General features: G+C 35.7%; 1 protein-coding gene across 2 annotated transcripts in view; it reads right to left on the bottom strand.

Annotated features, from left to right (window-relative positions):
• Positions 1-600: 600 nt before the first annotated feature.
• VEGFC (vascular endothelial growth factor C) overlaps positions 601-23,064 on the bottom strand; it is a 115,397-nt gene continuing 92,933 nt past the window's right edge. For both annotated transcript variants that reach the window (XM_014860656.3, XM_070499828.1), the window contains exons 4-7: positions 22,144-22,295; positions 4,771-4,877; positions 4,125-4,458; positions 601-1,102 (exon numbers count right to left, since the gene is read on the bottom strand). In XM_014860656.3, the coding sequence (XP_014716142.1) occupies positions 988-1,102; positions 4,125-4,458; positions 4,771-4,877; positions 22,144-22,295 (708 nt within the window). In that variant the 3' untranslated portion in view covers positions 601-987. The remainder of the gene's footprint in view (positions 1,103-4,124; positions 4,459-4,770; positions 4,878-22,143; positions 22,296-23,064) is intronic.

Below are 23,064 nucleotides of genomic sequence, written 5' to 3'. Positions count from 1 at the left end.
AGCTATATGAGTGTGATGGCTTTTTAAAAATAAAACAAGTACTTTAATTGTGTGACTGAAATGTTCCCTTTTTAAGATATATGAGCATTAAAATGTTATTTCCAGTTTATTTTATATGTGTTGGATTAGGAGCACTTAACCTCATAAAAAAGTACATCAAGCTGGTCAGAAGAAGGCAAATATTTGGAAAAGATTCTTTTTGAGTAAAATATTTTAAAGGCATTTTAATACACTGAGGGATGTTATATCAAATGAAGGGTCGAATGCTCCTGGTGCACTCAATAACTTTCCGTCCATGGACACGCTGAGCAGAATGTCTCACAAGGTGATATGTTTCATACTAATTGATCTGGTTATAAATTCAAAAGTATCCTGTACTATAGTGTTTATAACCATTAAATACACTGAGAGGAATTTAAATAAAATGTGGTAGCAACTGTTCTCCGTCTGAACCTTTCTTTTACAGGATCATGCTTTTTCATAGCAATCAAAATCTGACATCTGGTTAGAGAAAAAGAAAAAGGGCAGGGGGAGACGAATGTTTTCATAATATCAAGTTTTGCTTATAGTATAAGATGGTAATGGACTGAACTTACTAGCTTATAATACAATTTTCATTTTATTTTAAACATATTTTACATGATATAAAAATATTGATCACAGTGAGCTTTACCAATTGTTATTGCTATAAAAATGAATGCAGAAACAATATTTTTAGTGGAAATAAATTATATAATCATATATTTTTTTTAATCACAAGACGAAAACCTCGGCTGTTTGGCCACTGGCAGAAAACCAGTCTTTGAAAGAGGTCTTTTGTAGATGAGCTCCAGTCTGTTTCTGTAAAGTTGTCCACATGGTTCAGGAAACACTGACTTTGCCTTTGTTACCATGGTCCCACAAAGGTCTCTCTGTTTAAAGACAGTTCTAACGTGGCAACACAGTTTTCCATGATAGAAAATTGGCAAACTGAAACATAGTACGATCTTAGTTCATATGTGTTCTTTTCCAGTATGAAGGGACACAGCGACAGACTTCTTCACTGAATGAAAGGCCCTGCTCACAATGCTTCAGTCGATTTGTACATGGTCTTCTGTAACAACTAGGAGAACAAAGAGAACACATTTTTGTTAAAGACCAAGGGATGAATTCATGATGCTACAAACGTATCTTTGCATCTTTCTAAATTTCAAACTAGAACAAAGTTACTCATTTTATCATAAAATTGTTCTCAGGTTTATAACTTGTTAAAGTTTGTGCTTAGAATTATACAATTTAAGAGGCATGGAAAACCTAAAAGACAGTCTTGCTTGCTGATATAACAAATGGGAGGAGATGTCGTAAACCTTAGTTCTTTTGAAGTGCTCTCCGCTTTGTGGATGAAAGTAACATAAAACAGAAATTTTGAAAGTGAATAAGGTCTGCCCATTTAGTGTGATCATGTAAGCATGGGAGAATTCACAAGAGGCTGAAACTTGTATGGAACCCAGACTTCGAAATGATTAAACCCAGCCATTTTGGCAGGAGTGTGGTCCTCAGTGAGGAGCCCCACCCTCCCTCTTGTTTCTCTGCTGGGCAAGAAGCTGGCTGCCTGATGGTGACTCACTCTCCTTTTTCCACCTGGGCTCCATGTGAAACCAACACAGTCAAGGGGAAGGGCGGGAGAGCGACGATACTCACTGTGAGGGTCCCTTTCCTCCTAGCCTAGGCTTCCAGTTTCTAGTAGTGGTGAAAGGACAAATGACCAGACAGCCAATAACATGAGTAGCCCTGTTGCTTCAATGAATGGGAGGTATCTGTGAAAAACTTTTTGGAGTGAATATGCCTAACATGTGGGGATGGGCATGGATGCACAGGGAAAAATGCAAGATGACCTGACATGGAAATCAAAGTGCACTACAGAAAATCTACCAATGTGATTTTGAAACTTCATTTCTTTTGCTCTAGAAAAGCAAGCATATCTAGTTAAAATGTTACTTTTTTTACTTCTAAATACAAATGCATTATTATAAGACAACTGGTATTCCTTTACTAAAAAGATACAATTCTCAATGATTAATGAAAGCTGCTGATTAAGGCAGCGGACCAAAGAATATATACTTTGCCCACCACACCACTGGAATAAATATTAAGAGAAAATGAGGAGTATACATATTTTCAAACTATTGAATTGTCCTTTTTTTGCTTCAATATATACATAAAACCTGGAATTATACACCTAGAAAAATGAACCATGGGAGAGTTTCAGTAAATAGAAACTTTATGAAACAATGTATGCCATTAGGACAAATACTATGATATAAACCTTTCTGATTTAATATAAGAATTCTGTAGAAAAGTATGATGGCTGGTTAGTCTTATGTAAACATAAAAATTTCGGGTTTTTCAATATATACTAGATTCACTCAGAAGGACGTAATATACAAAATGGTTTAATGATCTTTAATAAAATTTACTATCTATATTCTGCATTTTCGAAACATCCTTTTGGTAACTAGAGTAGGAGTACGCAAATAAAATTGAAATATAGTTTTATTGCTAAAAATATTCTAAAGAGGAAACCAAAGGATTCCTATAAGGTATACTGAAATGATAACAGAAGAAAAAATGTCATCACTGAGCTACCTAGACTCGCTGAAGTTTCTTTATGCAGTAGCTAAAACGTTCGTGTGGATGCATCACCAGAAACACAAATAAAAATGGGAGCACAAAACACTTGAGAATCAAAAGGAAGGACACTATTTATTGAGGAAAAAAGTAATGAAGAACATTAATGCAGATACTGAATTGTAAATAAATGTGAATTTTAAGTTATGGGCATCATCATTGTGGAAAGGCGTATCACTGTCTTTAAAGAGTGGATGGAAGAAGAGAACCCACCGAAGGTGATGAAGAACAAAAGGTCTGAAAACTAGAGGACAAGCAGGAAGGTACCACGTTCTCGGCCAAAAAAAGAGAGGAGAGCTTAAACAAAGGCTACAGAAAGGAGAGGTCACATAAAGACCCACTTGTCCATTGCGTTTGGCACTGAAGATCTCCTGATGTCTTAAACAGAAATTTATCATAGAATTCTAGGGCACAAACCACATGACAGTTGGTTGAATGAGAGATGAAAGAGATGAACACAAACCCCAAATGCCTGATCTTGGAGCAACTTTGCAGAGAAGGACAGAGCTTGGTTGCTAAAGTACGCTCTGCATCACAGTAAGATGCTAAAAACGTAGAAGAAATTTGGGAACTTTTATAAATTGAGGGGAAAGGACAATAGAGTTGGAGACATTAAAGGTATGGAAGAGAGAAGGCATGACTGGTGGAGCAATGTTGAAGGAATGTGGGAGGAAATGTCAAAAGCACAGATCTGGCCACCTTAGGGGCCGGCCCAGTGGCGCAGCGGGTAAGTGCGTCAACAAAAGGAGGAGGATTGGCAGTAGTTAGCTCAGGGCTAATCGTCCTCAAGAAAAAAAAAAAATGTAGACCACTCTATTCTCAGATTATAGGGGAAGAAGTTCGGGGATTAACATTGAAAGTGTTTGAGTCCAACAGTCTCATGTTTTCCTTGGTGGAGAAGGGAGAAAAATGAAAGTTTAAGGAATAAGTCTTGGAGTGACCTGTAACCACATATTAACTTATTTCTCTAATTCCATTAAATACTTAGCTTAAATAATTTCATTTCTAGATACAAGTCTATGGTAAATGGCACTATCCTATCCTTTGTAAAGTTTGCATAAAGTTTTATGCACTTGGAATAACTGTCTTACATTCCATCTGATGGCATCATAATTTTGGGTGGGGGCAGGAATGCACCGCCTGGGTGTATTTTGAAAATGTTCCACTCGTGACTGTCCTATTCATCTGTCCTCCAACTCGTGTTGAGCACCACTTCCTTAGCCTCTGGGACATGGATTTTGAGCCCTTTCTGAGCTTGGATCTGGTTTTGGTTCCCAGGGTCCTGTCCTGCTTTTTTTGCGAGCAAATACAGTCTCACGAAAGTTTAGCATTGGTTGAAAAATGTCAGAATCTGTCTGCCAGAACTTACTGGTCTCATTCTAACAAGCAATTGCTATTTTGGCTGAGAAAACTATTTCCAGTAGGAGAAATGAACTTTATTTATGAAGATTTCTTACCTGCATGTTTGATGTTGAAACTTCTTTCCTTTTAAGAGGCATTTCTGTGCATTTTCTGTACATTCACAGGCACATCTTCCAGGGTTTAGGGGTTGATTTCTTGGGCAGGTTCTTTTACATATGCATTGGCATGTATTTTCATCAAATTCTCTGTTGGCCCCACACGAGTGGGGGAAAAGTTTGTTTTTACAGACACACTGGCATGAGTTTCTGTCTAGTTCTTTGTGGGGGCCACAGCTGGAAGGCCGAAGGCCCCCTTTGCAGACACATTGACAGGTTTCTTCATCCAGCTCTTTGTTGGGTCCACAGATGTCATGGAATCCATCTGTAGAGTCTAAACAAACACGGTCGTAACATCATTACTATACCTTACTTGGCTCTATGTGTGGTGTGAAACAATTAAAAGCATTTAAAAGCATCTTTCTTGTTATGTTTTTTTATCAAAGGGTTGTGACAAACATGAGTATGCTTCTTTCCAAAGAAGTTCAAAATAATACTAACATGAAGCAGAAGATGTCCTATTTTGTTGTGACTTATTTCAAAGTATGATGATCCGAATATGATACATGTGATTTTAATATTAAAATACCTGTTAATTAAAATAGAGACCCTTGGCATTTAGTCTTTGAAACATGATTGTGCTTACCATCTCCAGCATTAGAGGAAAAAATAAAATCTTGCTGGGCCAGGCATCTGCAGTGGCGATTGTTCCAAACGTAATTGGTGGGGCAGGTCTTGTTTGCAGCCTGGCACCTTTGAGAGAGACAGACGGGTTAGACAATAGTATCACTGGTACATAGGAGGGGTTATCTCTTTTCTTACACATGTACTAATACATGCTTGCAAATAAGATTTAAGATGATGTAAGAATATACGAAATCAGATATGAAAATTCCCTCTCAAACTACTCCTGTCCAAGGGTGATGCCAAATTCTAATCCCAGAGGTGACCTGGTGGTATTGTCCTAGATCACTCCAACTTTTATCTTTTTAAGGAAATACATTTATTTGTATAATCATATATCATTTCAGTTTGTGCAAAAATGGGCTAAAGTCTTTTATATTACTCTGAAATTTCCTCTTTCCACTCATCAATATCTTACAGACATCTTTATGTGTCATTTCATAAAGTTATACTCCATTATTTTTAGTGGTTGCATAGTAGTCCATAAAATGGATGTACTATTATTTATTTTATTAATCTACTATTGGTAGCTATTAAAGTAGCTTCCAATTTTTGGCCTTTTCAAACAATTCTACAGGAAATATCTTTACACACGTACCTTTACTGACTTATTTCTGAAGCACAGATGCCCATAACTATAAAGTGTCCATTAATACAAAATTCTCACTCTACACTCCACCAGAAAGGTATCAAAGATCATGTTTCTTATTGTTGTTCTGGTTTTTCCTTTCTTCTTTCCTTCTATCTTATTTGTTTTAATAAAAATTATGAACATATGGGCTGCAATCAACTACAACAATTGCTCCTTTGATGCTCCAACTGTCCCACTGTTGGCTAATTGGGACCCCTTTGTGTTGGTGCCTGTAAGACATGAGCCCTTTAGTTTAACAGCTTCTCTGCCCTCTGAGATGAACAGATGTCACAAGCTCATTGCTCATTTTCTCCTCCACATCTAGAATCAACCATTCCTTCAAGGAGCCCTAATTCTCTTTGTCTAGAGGCTACCCTTTTGGAAGAGATGTGTTCAGGGCCATCACATCACATTACTTCTAGACCTTTCAGGGCAGAAAATGCAAGTGTATCCCACAGATCGTGTCGTAGTTAATGTTTACCCATTAGGATCCTTGGATTTTAATATCCTAACTGACAGAGTGTATAACCCTCACTACCTCACTCTTCAGCAGATGTTGGTGTAGGGGAAATATTTATTTACAGCCTTAACACTTAACACAGTATTCTAAAAAACATTACGTGATGGAAGAGTGTTGAGTTACATTCCACACTGGTAGAACATAATCACGTGTAGACATCTTAAAAAGCGCACAGAGTATAAACAAACAAGCCATGTGCTTTGGGCATCGCTAAGAAAAGTTTCACAGAGTGGTACTCAGTGTGATGATGAGATGATATACCTTTCTCTGAAAAATAGACTGATATCTCTCATGGCTCCATGGGAAGGAATTTTTGAACACAGGAATAAACACATCTGCGTTTTGTAACCATTCCTTCCTTTAGCTTGCCCACCACCTCTGAGGATTTATTTCCCGTCCAGCAGTTTGTACGGCAGCTCCAAGACACAGAGAATCTCTATTCGTTCCTGACAACGGGATACCTTGCCTAAAACTGACCCTTAACCTGCATCCACACCATCAGCATTTGCCAAGGGCAATGAGCGCTTTATCCGTCCCCCTCCGCCCTTCCTAACCTTCTTCACGGGTCATGTCTCCTTTAGCTTGGGGAAAAAAGTCTATTATGGGAAGTTTTCTTGAATTTATTTTATTTTTGATTGCTCTGTGTTATTTGCTGTACCATATTGTAAGCTAACAATTTCTCAGCCAGCATGCAAACAGTTCATGTAACCACATGTGAAGCAACTGTGTGTTAATAACATAATAATTGCTGGATGATCAAGGAAACAACGTTTGAGCATTTTAGATCCTATCAAGATAGTATGTTCCTTTTCTACAGGTATTACTGTCTTATTTTGTAGGAAATTAGTTATATTTGGGTTTTACATAACAATGCTTTATAATTCTTGCCATTTAAAACAATAAAAAAACATGCTTGCAATTTATATTTTTGGAAATAGATTATTGATCTTAAGCAAAAGATGTCAGTACATATTTTTAGGAAAAAAATCAGTTTATAGTGCTATTTTCAAACCTAATTTAACATCACTAGGGTTTTAAATTTATTCCTTTGACTTCAAACTAATAACTTCCATTAAAATCTTGGTTTCTAGCGGTCTTAATATTTATATTTGCTTAAATATAAATATATTTATTATATTAAGATATTTGCTTTATCCTGAATATACTATATGCTTTTTTTCAATTTTATTTTTTGAAAATGTAAAACATTTATGTGATTATCAGAGTTAAACTTATGAGAAAATACATATTCAGAGAAGTTCATTCTGATCCCTATCCTCAGCATTGCTGTTCCTGTTTTTAGCTTTTGATTAACGTCTTCAGAGTTTCTTTTTGCCAAGAAAAGACAACATGTATGTATGTATGTACATACGTTTTCTCATTCTGTTACACAGAGGATAGCATCCCTTACAGACTGTTCTTAACCTTGCTTATTCATTCAACAGTATTTCCTGGTGGACAATATACCTTCCTAGTAATTTTAGATATTTCCAAGAGCAAGACTCTACTCACTACATATTTTTGCCATTATTTTCTTGATTAATCATGAACATACATTGTTCCACATAAAATTTAGACAGTATTTATCAATTTTCCAAGATAATATCATTTGTTTTTTTATTTACCTCCTATCCAAAACTTTAGTACCCTTCCAGCAAATAAGGTGCAGTTATGTTTAATTATATAATGGTAATACAATTAATCCTGGCTGAATGAAACTCAGACCACTCTCCTATAAATGAAGGCGAATCCATTTTGGCTACGTTGCCTCAATGCTGACTTATACGTAGTTCAGCAACACACTCCCATGTTGGTGTCAGGTGGACACAGTGCTTTGGTGGTCGCAGCAGAAAGGCATCTTTCGTTTGCCAATATGTGGTTTATACTGCCATTACCTAAGCCAATGTTCTTCCAGCTGTAGGCTGTATCCCATTAGCGGATCAGGAACTTAATTATATGTGTTGAGAAACACATTTTTTTTAACGTAAAAGAATGGCATATAATACAATACAAACTACCAGAGTGCATGTGATAAAGATTGTTTTCTGCAATTTTATTTCAATTATATAATGCAGATATTTTTGTAATATATGTAATATGCATATACAAATAGGCATGTATAAATATGCATATAGAACCCTTCACACATAAAACGCCCCCCTCTCCCATGTGTGGGGTGGATGTGTGTATACAGTTGCAATGTCAAATGTATTTGCATTTAGTGATAGCCAGAAAAGTTGACAAAACACATATCTAAGCTATTTAAATGGTAAAAAGACATGTCAAGAATAATCTCCACCACTGGCCTAAGTGAGATTGGTGAACGATGAAATTTTCAACTCCAGGAATATGCATCAATGTGTCTGCGCTTAAGTTTAAATATATATACAAAATTATTCATACTAACTAGATATGAAAAGAAAACAATTTCCTATCATCTAGTGAGGAAACATTGTAAAGTCTTCTCTCCAATATTTCAACATCTTCAAAAATATAAATTCAAAAGTAGAGACTGCGTGTAGAAAAAAATGTATGAATAAATGTGAGAACATATTTCTGGAAATGTCATACAAAACAACAAGATATCTAGTTTTATAGAATTAAATAATGATTTCATATAATCTGGCCACACGAACTCAATAGCTTTCATGTGTTCATTATGAATAAAAATGGGACTTTCAGAATAACACTTGCAAGCATGTTATACTTGCAATGTTTGTGCCACTGTAAATTTCATATTATCAACTAATCATGGTTTCTCAAAGAGAACTAAATATTTTAATTTCTAATATTTTTAAAGCTTTAGTTAAACTTCTAGAAAAATATGACTTCAGAAGCTTTGCCAAAAATAAGAAAATACTAGTCATCAATATTAACACACGCTTCAATGTTGAAATCTGAAATCCTCCTAGATACTATTTAATTAAAGAAACATGTATTTGGATAGAATGCATTTTCATAATCACCACATGTAGCTCCTTGCTCTCAAAGTGGATAGCAAGGTCTGAGCCTTTAAAACTTCTCATGTGAAAAAATGGGAGACACAAAATATTATGTTAGAATGAAAGGAAATGTTTTTGCAGGGGATAGAAGATTTAGCACAATGTATTTATCTCCTACATATTTTAATCGCCAAAACATTTTTATCCTAGTGAAATTTCTCTTCAAGTTCTGAATTTAACATGTGTAAACACATTAAAAAATTTTACAAATTAGTTATTTTGTGTACTATATTTATAAAATAGATTGATTCAAAGATACATCTTGTCTGCAAAGCAGAAGATTGTGCAATTATTTGTAAAGTAGATCTATATTGAGAATCCTATGTAAGTAAATTAAATTTCCTACTTTTTCTTTCCCACTCATACACATACAAGCACAACCACAACACTGCTTGCAATTTGTATGAGGGATAAAGATGCTTTTCTAAAAATTACTTAATTAATTATTTCAAAACTTTGCTGGACTGGTTTGGTAGCTATTGCTTTTTGCCAGCTAAATCCAGAGGACAAAAATTTAAGGGTATACGTGTTAGAGAACAATGAATTTAACTATTAAAATCAATCTTATTTTGTCATTTATCTCTCCTTTGACATTTTAAAGGATTAATATGCTTCAAATACGTTGTCAGATTAAACTCTACATATTGGGTGATGACTACCAGTTCTTATACTTTGAACATTGTAGTAGGCTATTATATGCATACTACTTTTTGGACTCTTTCATCTTTTCTACTTTTTGGCACTAGAGTTTTTCACACTTGGAAACTCCCCCACTCCGCAAATTCCCCTTTACAGAACAAAGATGCACGACCACCTTTCATTTGGCATTTGTTAGAAGTGAATTGAAATGTTATTCTTTTTCAAAGAACTATAATCTTGTATTTTTAATTAAAAAAATTAACTGCATCTTGAGTTATATTAAATTACTAATGATCCACCTCACTCAATATCTCTTAAAAATATTTCATAGATGATTCAAAATGAATGTTAACATTAATTGAATACAAATTCAACTTGTAGAATTCGATGATTTTTTAAAAAAGTAAATAATTTCTATGGAGATGAGCTGTGCTATTAATTACTCGCGTTGGCAGCTCTTTTAATAAGGTATCTTTACAACAATCCAACAATTAAAATTCTGCTGACCACGTGGCATCTATAGTCCACAGTCGTGGTCCTCAAATAGCTATGCTATGCTAAGTCTTGTTACATGTGGAACACAATTCAGTAACTCTAGTCTGAAAGCATGCACTAGGAGCTCTCATATGCTCCTTCTGAGCATCTTCATATCTTTCAATGGGACATCCAATAAGATGGTCTGTATTCCATGAAGAAAACAAATAAGGGGAACTCTGACCACATTAATGACTTGGATGAATGCCAAAATAGGGTTTTGATTTCTTAAATGCCAACTGTTTATATCATCTGAACTTTACCTACTATGATTAACATCACTCAAACCTGTAAATTATATTATGGGAGAACATCAATCCAGATCCTTTATGCTCAAGATTGCTGTCAGAACAGCAGCTAGAAGGACAACTATATTCTTTGATTATCAGAGCCACAGAACCCTGGGTAAAATGTTTCAAGAGTTTTATTCCAAAAGTCTTTGAATTGTTGTGTTCATCTTGAGTTCATCATGCATGGGCCTTGAACATACTTGAATATCTACACAGATGTTGATTTACTCATATTTTTGTTAGAATGATTCATATTAAATGGAAAATGGTTATGTAAAAATGGCCTTTATATTCAAGGTTATTAAGTAACTTCTTCAGTACTATGGATAGAAATCAGAATTATATTCATTTTAAGACTCTATATAAATTGCCTAAAATAAAAAGGAACATGTTTAACAGAAATAGATCTTAAAAAATGCATATATTTACCTTCCCTTGTATTGATTTTTATTGATTTCACACTAATTTGTGCTTATGTCTGTTTATGCTACTCTTTGCTTATTTTCCATTAATCTACTGACTGGAAGAACAGCGGATGGAGTTAGAGTTTGTTAGGACATTAAAGGAATAGATGGTAATTAGGACTGATTAATGAAAATCCCATGGTTTTAACAATTTTTCCAGACTTAATAATTGAAAGGCTAATAAAATAGTTGCATCAAAACTAAAAAGTGGGCTTATAAATCTAATCTTTCACTTTTTGTGTGAATATAAATGATTGTTTTAAAGCAGTAACCTGCCATATACAAAATCTCAGCCACCCTATGAGACTTGGATATAAAACATGAATCACATTGTGTGGTCACCAATTGGCTGGCTGAGGACAAGACTGCTTGCTTTTGAGTTGGATGACCTCCAGAACTGGGCATAGCAGCACAGGAGGAGAGCAGGATAAGTCTAAAAGCTTGTGTGTTCCCCCTTTTGTTTTCTTTGGATTTGCTTGTATATACAAGGTTGAGAGAAGTGTGGCAGGTTGAAACAACGAACATCTAGTTGTTCCGCTATTGATCAACTTGTCAGTTTTTATTTCTCTATTTAATTTGAACTAACAGAATTAGAACAGATAATCAATAAAGGTAAGTAACCAGGAATTCAGTCAAAATGTCCTTCAACAACAGCCACTGGTCTCATTACCTCATTACAGCCACACTTCACTAACAGAAAAACAAAAACAAAACAATGACAACAAAAGAACATGTGTTGAGGGCATTAGAATGTTGATATGACCTCAAAATGATGGGTTGATGCTGGGGGTTCAGGGGAATGAGGCAGGCCTGAACAGGTGCAGCCCAGGGGGTTTTGGGGGCCATGAAACATTCTATATGATACTGTAATACATGTGGATACATGTCATTATATATTTGTCAAAATCCACACAATGTATAACTAAAGATCCCAATGTGAACTATGGATTGTAGTTAATAATGTATCAATATTGGCTCATCAACTGTAACAAATGTATCACACTAATGTAAGGTGCTAATAAAGGGGAATCTAGGAGAGGAGAGTGAGGGGGTACATGAGAACTCTGTACTTTCTGCTTCAGTTCTTCTCTAAACCTAAAACGGCTAAAAAAAAAGTCTATTAAAAATTTTTAGAGAATGACTGGGAGGTTTGGTCTAATAGTATGGACATTTATTAAAAATAATCATCAATGTGTTTTGGTTGAACTTGACATTAAGCTTCACAAAATCTTTGATCTAATAGCCCCCACTTCTGGGTAACATTACAGACAAAACCTCAGTGCAGAGGATGTACTGATGGAATCTTCTCGGCCATATACATTTTGCTGTAATTTCTATCAGTCAATCAGCAAGCCATAGGAATGCTGTGCTTTCAATGATTTCCTTTTAGAAGGCGGAAACCACACTCCAAAGGCAGGCACACTACATAGCATAATTAGCCTCCTTTTAGAAAAAAATATGCTTCAGGGTCTGGAATCTCTTACCTGAGGTTCCATGAGTAAATCCGCTCATATCAATAATTGCTCACTTGAAGGTGTGAGATAATATTTAGATAATGAGCTTTGTAAAAGAGAGGACAAAGAGATGGATGAATTAAGATCTCACAAATAACTGCATATGAACATAAGGGTTTTGAACTTGCAAAGAGGATATTTTCAGGGCAGAATAAAGATACATGTCTTAAATTACTGGAGAGAAAGATTCTGATCAACCAGTGCAAGACTACGTCCCAATTTAATTGGCAGATATATTATCTCTGCATTTCTGTTCCAACATAGTTTATTAAATTTATTATGCTATTCTTTTTACCTCTATTTTTGGTAAAGCAACAAGGTATAATCTTGAAATTAAAAGGGAAAGAATGAAAAATTAAAATGGGAAAAAGAAAACCTCATGGATATTCAAGCTTCTAAGCGTTCAGACTGAGGATCTGTTATAGATTACCAGTCCACAGACACTGCGCACTCAAGGTCCAAATCGAAGGTTGCAGAAAGATCTACTCTGTTCCTTGGAGAACAGATGTTCTCACATGAATGAAATTTTCCTTAATAAGCCTAAATAACTAACTTCTTAGAAGCAAATATGTTTTATTTAGTGTTTTAGTAAACAGTGTTGACATTTTACAATAAAAGAAATAAAAAGTGAAGGAAACAAAAGACAGTAAACAAATAAAAACACAAATTAGCCTTCAGGCTAGATTTATCCATTTTCTCATCTTTTTTTTTTACCTCTTCTTTTTCTCTTTCTGATCACAACATGACTCTCCCCAAAAGACTGATATAGCCTCTTTATCAGGCTGAAACAATACATATCCTTTATTTTCATGATCCATTAAAAAAATTCAAGATACCTTGGCTATGCTGAACATTGTCTTGTCATTCCTCTACCCAAAAAACTCCCTCCGCTACCCCAAGCCCTCCACAGAACAGTGAAACTCCCTAAGCTGGTGCTCAAAGCCTCAGAGCACAGCCCTAGCACTGCCTTCTAAATTCAATCTCCTATTGCTTTCACAGGTGAAAACCCAATCAAATTATTCTGGTCTAGTCATTGTCCCCTGAATAAGCTATTTCCCTTAGGAAACATTTAGGGACATTGTTAATGATAACCAATTAACTAACCAATAAATTGACCACGGGGTAAAATTAACTTCAAAGCACTTGTCTCTCAAATGTGACATATCTCCCTGATTTGACTCTCTTCCCTATAGTCTATTGTCGTAGACTGAGCATAAAGTATTTATTCATTTACTTAATTATACACACAGTGGAATACTATACAGCTATTTAATGAATAGGCCTGTAGACATCAATACGATTACATCTCTAAAACATACTCGAGAGAAAAAAGTAATGTCAACATTTTAACATAGGAATTTTAAACACTCAAAGCTGTACTATATAATCTCTTGTGGTATGTTAATACATCCATATGCCATAAAAATAGAAAAGCATGAATGAGAATAATACAATTTCAGAGTGGTGGCTACCTCTGGGTGTGGAGGATGAAGAATGGTAACTGGAGCTTTGGGTTGTATCTTAAGTGAATTTGACAAAATAGTCGTTAAATTTTGAATTGGGGTGGAGGGATATGTCATTTTTGTTTTTGCTTTTTTGTCCTTGACTATATGTTTGAAAGAAGTTGAAAACGCAGTAATGACTGCACCCCTAGAGGAACGGATTGGCTCCAAATTTAGTTTGAATCTCTGCTTTGCCACTTTTTCAGTTGTGTAATGTTGGGGAAAGTTACCTAATCCCTCTGATTCGTTTTCTCATGTGTAATCGGGAATTTCTGTTATTATTGTTTTCTTTCCTTTTTTCTCAACACATACTCTTCCTCTCTGTGCCTAGTGCATGACAGGTTATTAATAAATTAACATGTTATCTCCATGACATGTCCCTCAGCTGATGGAGTCAGTCCTAGTCATTCTTGAGCTTCTTCTAATATTTGATCATCTCACCACTTCCTCCTTCCTTGAACTCTTGTCTTTTGCAGTATCTTTTGGAATTTGTAATATCTTTCTCTTCCAGTTTTTATCCCTAATTTTTCTGACTGCTCTTTCTGTCTCCTGCACAGACTATTGTTTCTCCAACAGTTTCTTAAATATTGATATGCCTCCCTGCTTTCATCTGCTGCTCTTTTCTTACTTCCTATATTTTCCTTGGTTGGGTTCACCTCTTCCAATTGCTCTAACCACAAGTTACTGGTAGCTACCAAAGAAGCAGGCCCATCCTAGTGTCCTCTCAGCTCCAAATCCAACTGCCTACTGAACGTTTCATTTAGATTTTTCCAGAGATCGCAAATACTCAAACTACACATGTCAAAACTAAATTCTCCTTTTCAAAGCCTTTCTTCCTGTGAAAGGTAGTCCCTGACTTTTTGTATGTCATCCATGTAGTTTCACCCTCAATGTCTCCCTCTGTTATCCTACACACGCAGTTCCCAAGTCATATGCTTTCTCGTACTTCCAATGTTTTCCTACCTCTGTTCTTTCCATCTTGATTCCACTGCCTGAGACCCACCTTCTTATTTCTCTATTGGATTAGTTCAAAAGCTTCCTTTCTAGTTTTTCCATTTCCTGTTTTGCTCCCCTCATCCACCTACTACATTGCCACCAGGCTGTTCTTTCTGTAATAAAAAATGTAAATATCACACCCTACTTGTATCTTTTAGGGGTTCCTGAGAGACCTGAAGAAGAAATCCATCCTTGGCATGGCGGATGCAATTCTGTTTACCTCTCCAGACTCATGGAGCTCGTTTCCATCTCACACTTGACCGCAGTCATGCGTCCAGCAAACTTTCTCACCACACTGATTTCAGTCCTGTTTCCATGTCTGACTTACTCAGGGATTTCTTCAAAGTAGCGACCTTATTTATCTCTCTCTCTCTCCAGCCCTCCATAATAGTAGTACCTAGTAGGTGCACAATAACTGTTTGCTGAACGACTAACTGAAGCAGAGCACTTTACATACTTATTCCAGTAGACATATCTGTGTTTATTTGTACTCTGCTACATGAGTTGATTTAGTTAAGGAATTACACTATCCATTTTTTTAATATTCCACAGTTCCTAGTACAGCCTTCCTAGAAGGCTCAACATAAACATCTCATGAGGGAATAAACACTACTTGGATCAAGTAGAAGAATCGATGGTATCACGTCTTAATCACAAATGGTTCCCTCCTAAAAAGAGAGCCTTCACTGAGGGGGCCATGGAAATCCATGGGGTTCAAGTTGAAGGGAAATATAAGAGAAATAATTGGAAAGAGAGAGAATAATCTGTGAGAACATCAACAAGAATATTGACTGCTAACCACTCCTGCTAGAGATAACCTCTCCTAGCTCTGGAATTAATGATATATTTTGGTGCTGCTGATACTGAGACTTGAAAGTTTTCCTGTAAATACTAGAAATGTTATATGCTATTGGGGGCAAGCATAGGATTAAGAGAAAAAATATTTGCATTTTTATCTATTTCTGGCACTTTTTTTGGACTATTAGCTTTGTACATGCTAATTAACATTTCTAAGACTCAATTTTCTCATTTGTAAAATGTTAGTAAAGATAGCAGCCAACATTTATTGAACACTTACCGCAAGTCAGGCATTGTGCTAATATTTAATATGGATTACTGATTCTAAGCATCAGTATATCCCTATGAGTTAGGTGTTGTTATCATCTTTATTATTACTCCATTATGCTATTATACAATATTAGGTTAATATATAATATAATTTTATTGAATAGATTGTGAGGATTAGGTTATAAATGTTGCAATGTATTATGTTATATATAATATTTTAACTTGTATTTTGTGTTTTAGATGAGTAAAATTAGTCACAAAAAGTTTACAGAACTTAGGAAAACTCAAAGAGCTGGTTAGCAGAGGATAAATTTTCAAACCAGGAAGCTGCCTGCCGTGTGCACACTCACAAAGCCCGTGCTGTGATGTCAATCATCGATGCAGCCACCTGGCCGGACGAGCATGAGCATCAGACAATGTGTGGCAGACGCTGGCTGCATAGTGATAGTCAGTAAAATGAGGTAATAACATAAACACAATACGTGTTATTCCTCCTTGACCCTGAGAACTCTGAGGTCAGAGGCAGCCAAGGTCATCTCTGTCCTCTCTCACGGTTTCTAGAAACATTCTTTGTCCATTTTAGAGATTCATCAATTATTTTATGAATGACTCATTTTATGAATGATTCCTTTAATGACTGAATTGTTCTCCATAAATAATGTAAAACAAATGGCCTGCTACTTATTTAGCTTCATAATAATGTAAATATGATGCCATGCATCATATTTGAATGCCATGCATCATATTGAAACAGGCATTCCGGTCTTCCTCCTCAGGATGGTGGGTGAGAGCACAGGGACGGAGCAGCACTGGGACAACTGGAGCATCTCAACGAAATTTCAAACTCTATATAAAGGAGGGCTGGGAAGCCCTCCCCACTGAGGAATCAAAACAATCTTAAAGATTTGACTTAAAGTGTTACCACAAAGATTTTAAGAAATCTACCATTTTAAACCTAATTTCAAAATTATAGTTAATAAAAAGGGTCTTTTTCTCTTGGCTTTTCAAAAATCAAATTGAGGAATAATTTGTGTAAAATAAATGCTTTTATTTTAAATTCATTGTCTTTTTACAAATTTATGCACCCATGTAACTATCACCACAATCAAAATATAGATCATTTTCAGCACCCCAAAGGGTTCCCTCTGCTCCTTAGTCAATCCCCACCACCGCCATCTTCAGGCAACTATGGAATTGTTTTTCTAGGGTTTCATGTAAATCGAATTGTATAACATGTATTATTTTTAGTCTAGCTCCTTTCACTAAGCTAAACGCTTTTGAGATCCATTCATGTTGTGTGCATCAAGACTTCATTCTTTCTACATTGCCCAGTAGTGTTCTACTGTATGGATCTATTACAATTTGTTTATCCATTCACTTTGGATGGAAATTTGAGTTGTTTCCAGTTATTGGCTAGTAAAGCTTATATGAACATTTGTGTACAAGTTACTCTGAGAAAATATGTTTTTATTTCTCTTGGGTAAATACCTAGGAGGGGAAGTTATAGATCACACTGTATGTGTATATTTAAGTTCACAGAATCTGCCAAAATGTTTTGCCAAGTGATTGCACCATTTTACATTCCCATCAGTGATCCATGAGAGTTCCCACCTGCACCGCATCCCCTCTAACACTTGGTTTTTGTCAGTCTTTTTAATTTTGGCCATTGTGGTGGCTGCTCCTCAACTTTTAACAAAGGCAATGGTTTTGTAGCATAGCTATTATTTATCATATATACGTTATCATGCTGGTAGTTTTTAAAACTAAATTGTGGGTCACAATTCACAAGAGATTGAGATTAACATTTAAAAAAGAGAAACAATAGAAACAAAGGTATCTGAGAGCATCACACGGAACGAGGTACGCATTCATAATGAGAACAATATCATCTGTAAGGGGGGAAAACCGAGTGCTGGGGAGGAATCTTAGATCTTACAATAGTTTTTGGCTCTCCAAAACCCAACAGAAGCTTATTCCTTAGTTATTAATTTCTATTGGGTTTTATCGGCTATCACATGAGTGGCACTGGCCTTGGAAAATATCCCAAGTGCATGCAAGATAAATGCTAGAAAATTACAGTGAATGAATGGCTGTGACTGGAAGACTTTCTCTTGACCAACTGCTCCACCTCCGTCCCACAGCAAGAGGTACGTCTGAGACGCTGCGGGCTGCCGCTGGGGCCTCCTTATTGCTTATGCTGGATGCCTGGTGCTTTTGTGTGGGACCTGAGCTTTGAGAAGTAACTAGAAAGAGTTTATATTTATTTTATTATTTAATTCTACAAAAGTTATTCAAACCATTCGTATGTCAAATGCTGAGAACGAAAAATGTTGACACCAGGAGCCAGCCAGTGGCATGGAGGTCACGTTCACACGCTCCGCTTTGGCAGCCCGGGGTTCGCTGGTTTGGATCCTGGGCGTGGACCTAAACACCACTCATCAAGCCATGCTGTGGCAGGCATCCCACATATAAAGTAGAGGAAGGTGGGTATGGATGTTAGCTCAGGACCACTCTTCCTCAGCAAAAAGAGGAGGCTTGGTGGCTAATGTTAGCTCAGGCCCAATCTTCCCTGCCGAAATAAATAAATAAATAAATAAATAAATAAATAAATAAAATGTTGACACAAAAAGAATATCTAGGAGCTCTATAGGTGAAACATTGTTTTCTCAGTTGAAGCAAAAGTTCAACAAAGTTATTCTCTCAAAAATTTTAAGAAATTTTATTTTAAAATTATTTTACTTTTGCTGCAAAAATGATTATCTTGAACACGTAAAAAATTATTATATTTGCATTGCTATATATTTACATCAATTGCTACTTTCCATATGTAATTCGATATATTACCCATTACATAAGTAAATAAATTCCTTTAGATGTTTCTCAGGAAACAGTTATAAAGTTATGTTTCATGTTAATAGTGCTTGCATTTTTTATTTAACTTTTAACTATAAAAATTTTATTTTGTCATTTTTAATCCTACATTGAATATAAAAGTAATATATAAGGCCCAGGTATACATATGGTACATAAATAGATCTGTGGTATTAAAATTTCATGGGGGAGGCCACCAGGAAAAAACATCTATGAAAGGATCTTTAGGGGGCCGATAATGAAAAAAGCTTAAGTAGTACTACAATAAAGGAACATATTTTAAAATAATAGTTTGTTTTACTTTTATAGTTATAAATGATTATATAACTACATGTAAAGATAAATAGTTATCTAGCTATATATATATACTATATATATAGTATATACATGTATATGGATATCACACACACACATACTTATGTGTACTGGTTTGGAACATAAGAGACATTTCTTATTTCATTTTTATTTATTTATTTATTTTTATTTTATTTATTTTATTTTTTGAGGGAGATTATCCCTGAGATGACTACTGCCAACCCTCCTCTTTTCTGCTGAGGAAGACTGGCCCTGAGCTAACATCCGTGCCCATCTTCCTCTACTTTATATGTGGGACGCCTACCACAGCATGGCTTTTGCCAAGCAGTGCCAAGTCCGCACCCGGGATGGGAACCAGCGAACCCCGGGCTGCCGAGAAGCAGAACGTGCGAATTTAACCACTCTGCCACCAGGCCGGCTCCCCACATTTCTTATTTTAGATAGTGGTAAAAAACACTGAAAAACATGGAGACAAGGAGATGAATCAGACATGAATCTTGATGATAATGATACATCTGCCCTTTAATGACTATTTCTTAGATGACAGACACTGGTAAACACCACATAAGCATTCAGTATTTCCTTCCATCCTCTTTACATCTTTACGTTTATATATAAGGAAACTGAGGTTCTGAGACAGGAAATACCGAATCTTACAAAGCAGATTGGTGGCAGACCTGAACTTTGTCTTCTTGACCTCAAACAATGCATAGTATACTAGTTATATGAATAAATAATGATGAAAACATGAGTAAAACATGCCCTTGATTCTGCTTCATCTGTAAAATAAAGCTAACACTAGTACCAGCACCACAGATGATTTTTGTGAGGGTTAAATGAGACAATATTTGCAAAGGCTGAAAGCATAGTAACAGCTCAATGATTCCTAAGGTCATAGATGGATATTATGGAGGATAGAAACCTGCCAGAAATACTCACAGTCCAGTTTCACAGGCCACATTTACAGGGCCCTATAAATCCATGCAAGGACCAGGGAAATACAGTCATTGCCATGGGTATTCAAGAAGCAAAGGTGGCCAGGGTACGTGGACAAGATGAATGCAGGAGAAAGACCTTTAGCTGAACTCTGAGAAGTGGATAGGGCTTTGGAAAGGCAGAAAAAAGAAAGAATTTATTTTAAGCCAGAGCCAGAATAGAAACAAGATACAGAGCAGGAAATGAGCTTGGTGTTCAGGGAATCAAACGTGGTGAAACACAGACTTGGTGAATAATGGGACGCAAATCAAAATAGGGAGGGGAGAAATGTGTGCTCAGTTCTTTGAACAATTGGAAGTCACTGACAGTTTCTGATCAGATGAACGAAATGATGCCTTTTAAAGCTTGCTTGTGACATCATATAGAAGGAGGAGAAAGATTTGATACAAGAAAACTAGTATTGACACCTCTGCATTAAATCAGAAATCCATGCAGAATGAAGTGGATGAGGATGGCCGTGATGGAAATGAAACAGAAGTTCAGGTTGGAGCAGACATCTCCATTCTCACCCCAAAATAATCAAGTGTTTGGGTATGATATAAGGAAAGGAAGCAACTGATGACAACTGTGATTTCAAGGCCTCAAAGAATATGAGAGAACATGGCTATGAATAATGCAGGGGTAAATAAAGGGATGTAGTAAGTCTTTGATTTTGTACCCAAAATATCTAATATAATTATAAGCACAGAAATAAAAGATAGAATTAGATAAAACATCCTAAGTCAATAATATGGTCAGATCCTAAACTGTAATTTTGGAAACCACCAGCACAGAGATAATGACTGAAGGGCTTAGAATGGATGAGTTGTGCAGGGAGGCTGAGAGATGTGATGAGAACTCGCATCTACGATGTCAGGTGTATTGTCTCTGCCTGTATCAGCAGGAATTTATTCACAGATGCCTGTAAGATCTTTTCTTTCTCTTGTCAAGGAGGACAGATCTCCGTCACTCAAATTAGGCTATCCTTGCATTTTCCCTAAAGCGTCCCTAGAAAGATGAGGCCTTCCATCTGCCACATAAGCAAAGCAGCACAAAGAGGTTCAATGGGGAAAACTGCCACCCAGCATATCATAGTTATTGTCAGGTCCCCTAAAAGGCAAGGTTTCCAAAAAAAATTTGTAACATATATGTTCATCCATTGATTTATCTATACTTTTGTTAGAAATGTTGACGTGATGAAAGTTTTCTTCATATGCACAGGATATCCTAAAGCACAAAGAGCTGCATCCTCATTTTGAGACAGACAGCAGAAAGTTCCTAGACCTCAGATGACAATGCATAATGATTCATTATAAACTATTCACAGAGTCCATCTTGTTGCTCTATCCAGGTCCTTCTATAGGATCAAATGAAGCAAATGCCGCCATTTACCAAACTAAAACACAGGATGGGAAGGAAATTTGAATAACAAATGTTACTTTGAATGTTAATTTGAAGTTATAGTAAGAGAAAATTCTTTCAAGTAATTAATCAATATCTCAATATTCAATCCTTGCTGAAATAAAAAATATGAATAGAAATATAGAGAAAAAATAATTGAGATTGAGAAAAGGCAACTGAATGCTAATAGATGTAAAATAATTTGTCTATATTTACTTTTTGTTTTGGACCAAAAATCTTATCAAGGCTTAAATGTTTTTAGCTTTAACATCATTTGTGAGTTGGAACAACTGATTTCAGGAATGTTTCATCAATTAGGCAAAATTAGTATGTATGAATATTGTACTATGTATGAATGTAGATAGTATGAATACTGATGGGATGTTATTCCATAGAAAAACTTAATTCTGAACAACTCTGTCTATAAAACGGGCTTCCCTGTTTAGTTTAATTTTATTTTCATGGTGCATTATTAAATTTGTCTTCTTTTATATTTGACGCAAAGTAAATGATAGCAAATTTCACAAAAATCCTTTTAATAAACTGTGTTTACTTGAAAATAATTTTCTATTGGTAGAGGATGCAGAACAAAACAGATTTAATTCATACTCACTGTGGCTGGGCGGCTGGCAGGGAGCGTCTAATAATTGAATGAACTTGTCTGTAAACGTCCAGTTTAGACATGCATCGGCAGGAAGTGTGATTGGCAAAACTGACTGTTACTGGTTTGGGGCCTTGAGAGAGAGGCACTGTAATTTCAAACAACTACAAAGAAGGGACAAAAAGAAGAAACAATTACATAGATGCTATAACGCATTTTTATGGTAAATGTTGGAGCCCAAAAAGAGCGACATTAACTCTTTATAATCAGTTAGTGCTGCACAATACATGCAGGATGCTTAAGAATTTTACGATTACAACATAAAAACTGTTTGGTTCTAATCAGGTATCCTTAATCAGAGTAATAAATAGTCCATATGCTTATTGCGTGTCACTACTATAAAGTATATTAGAATTTTGATAACCAACTAATCGTTACAGAGCAGAGATATGGCAGACCAATGCGTTCAAGGAAAAAGAGATGTTTCTGAGTTCTAGGTTATTCCAGGGTTTGAAAAAGTGGCACAGATAAAAATATCTTTGTGACGTAAGAGCAAAGCTATTGGCCACACAAACTAGAAACGTTCGGTTGAATCCTATTTTATGTAAACTGAACACACAGCTTACATAAAATACATAGGTCACGAAATACATAGATGTAAAACTGATTTTCATTCCAAATTAATTTCTATGTCAAAGTAGTTTTACGTTTGTCTGAGATCTTTTATGAGTTGATTGTTTAAAAGAGAAAAAACGTATTCATTATTTAATAGACAAGGCTTTGTTTCTGCTATATTGATAAGAGCATTATGAAAATAATAAGTTTAAAATAAGGTAGGAGATTTTACATGATTGTGGATTAGAGTCTCAAAATTTAGTTTAACTAAAGTCTCAATTTGAATGCCTTATTTATGGAGAACTTCTCTTCCTTCTG

The sequence above is a fragment of the Equus asinus genome, chromosome 27 (genome assembly GCF_041296235.1).
Source record: "Equus asinus isolate D_3611 breed Donkey chromosome 27, EquAss-T2T_v2, whole genome shotgun sequence".
Taxonomy (NCBI): Eukaryota; Metazoa; Chordata; class Mammalia; order Perissodactyla; family Equidae; genus Equus; species Equus asinus.
The sequence above is the reverse complement of the archived record's forward strand: the minus strand, read 5'-3'. Positions and strand labels throughout refer to the sequence as shown.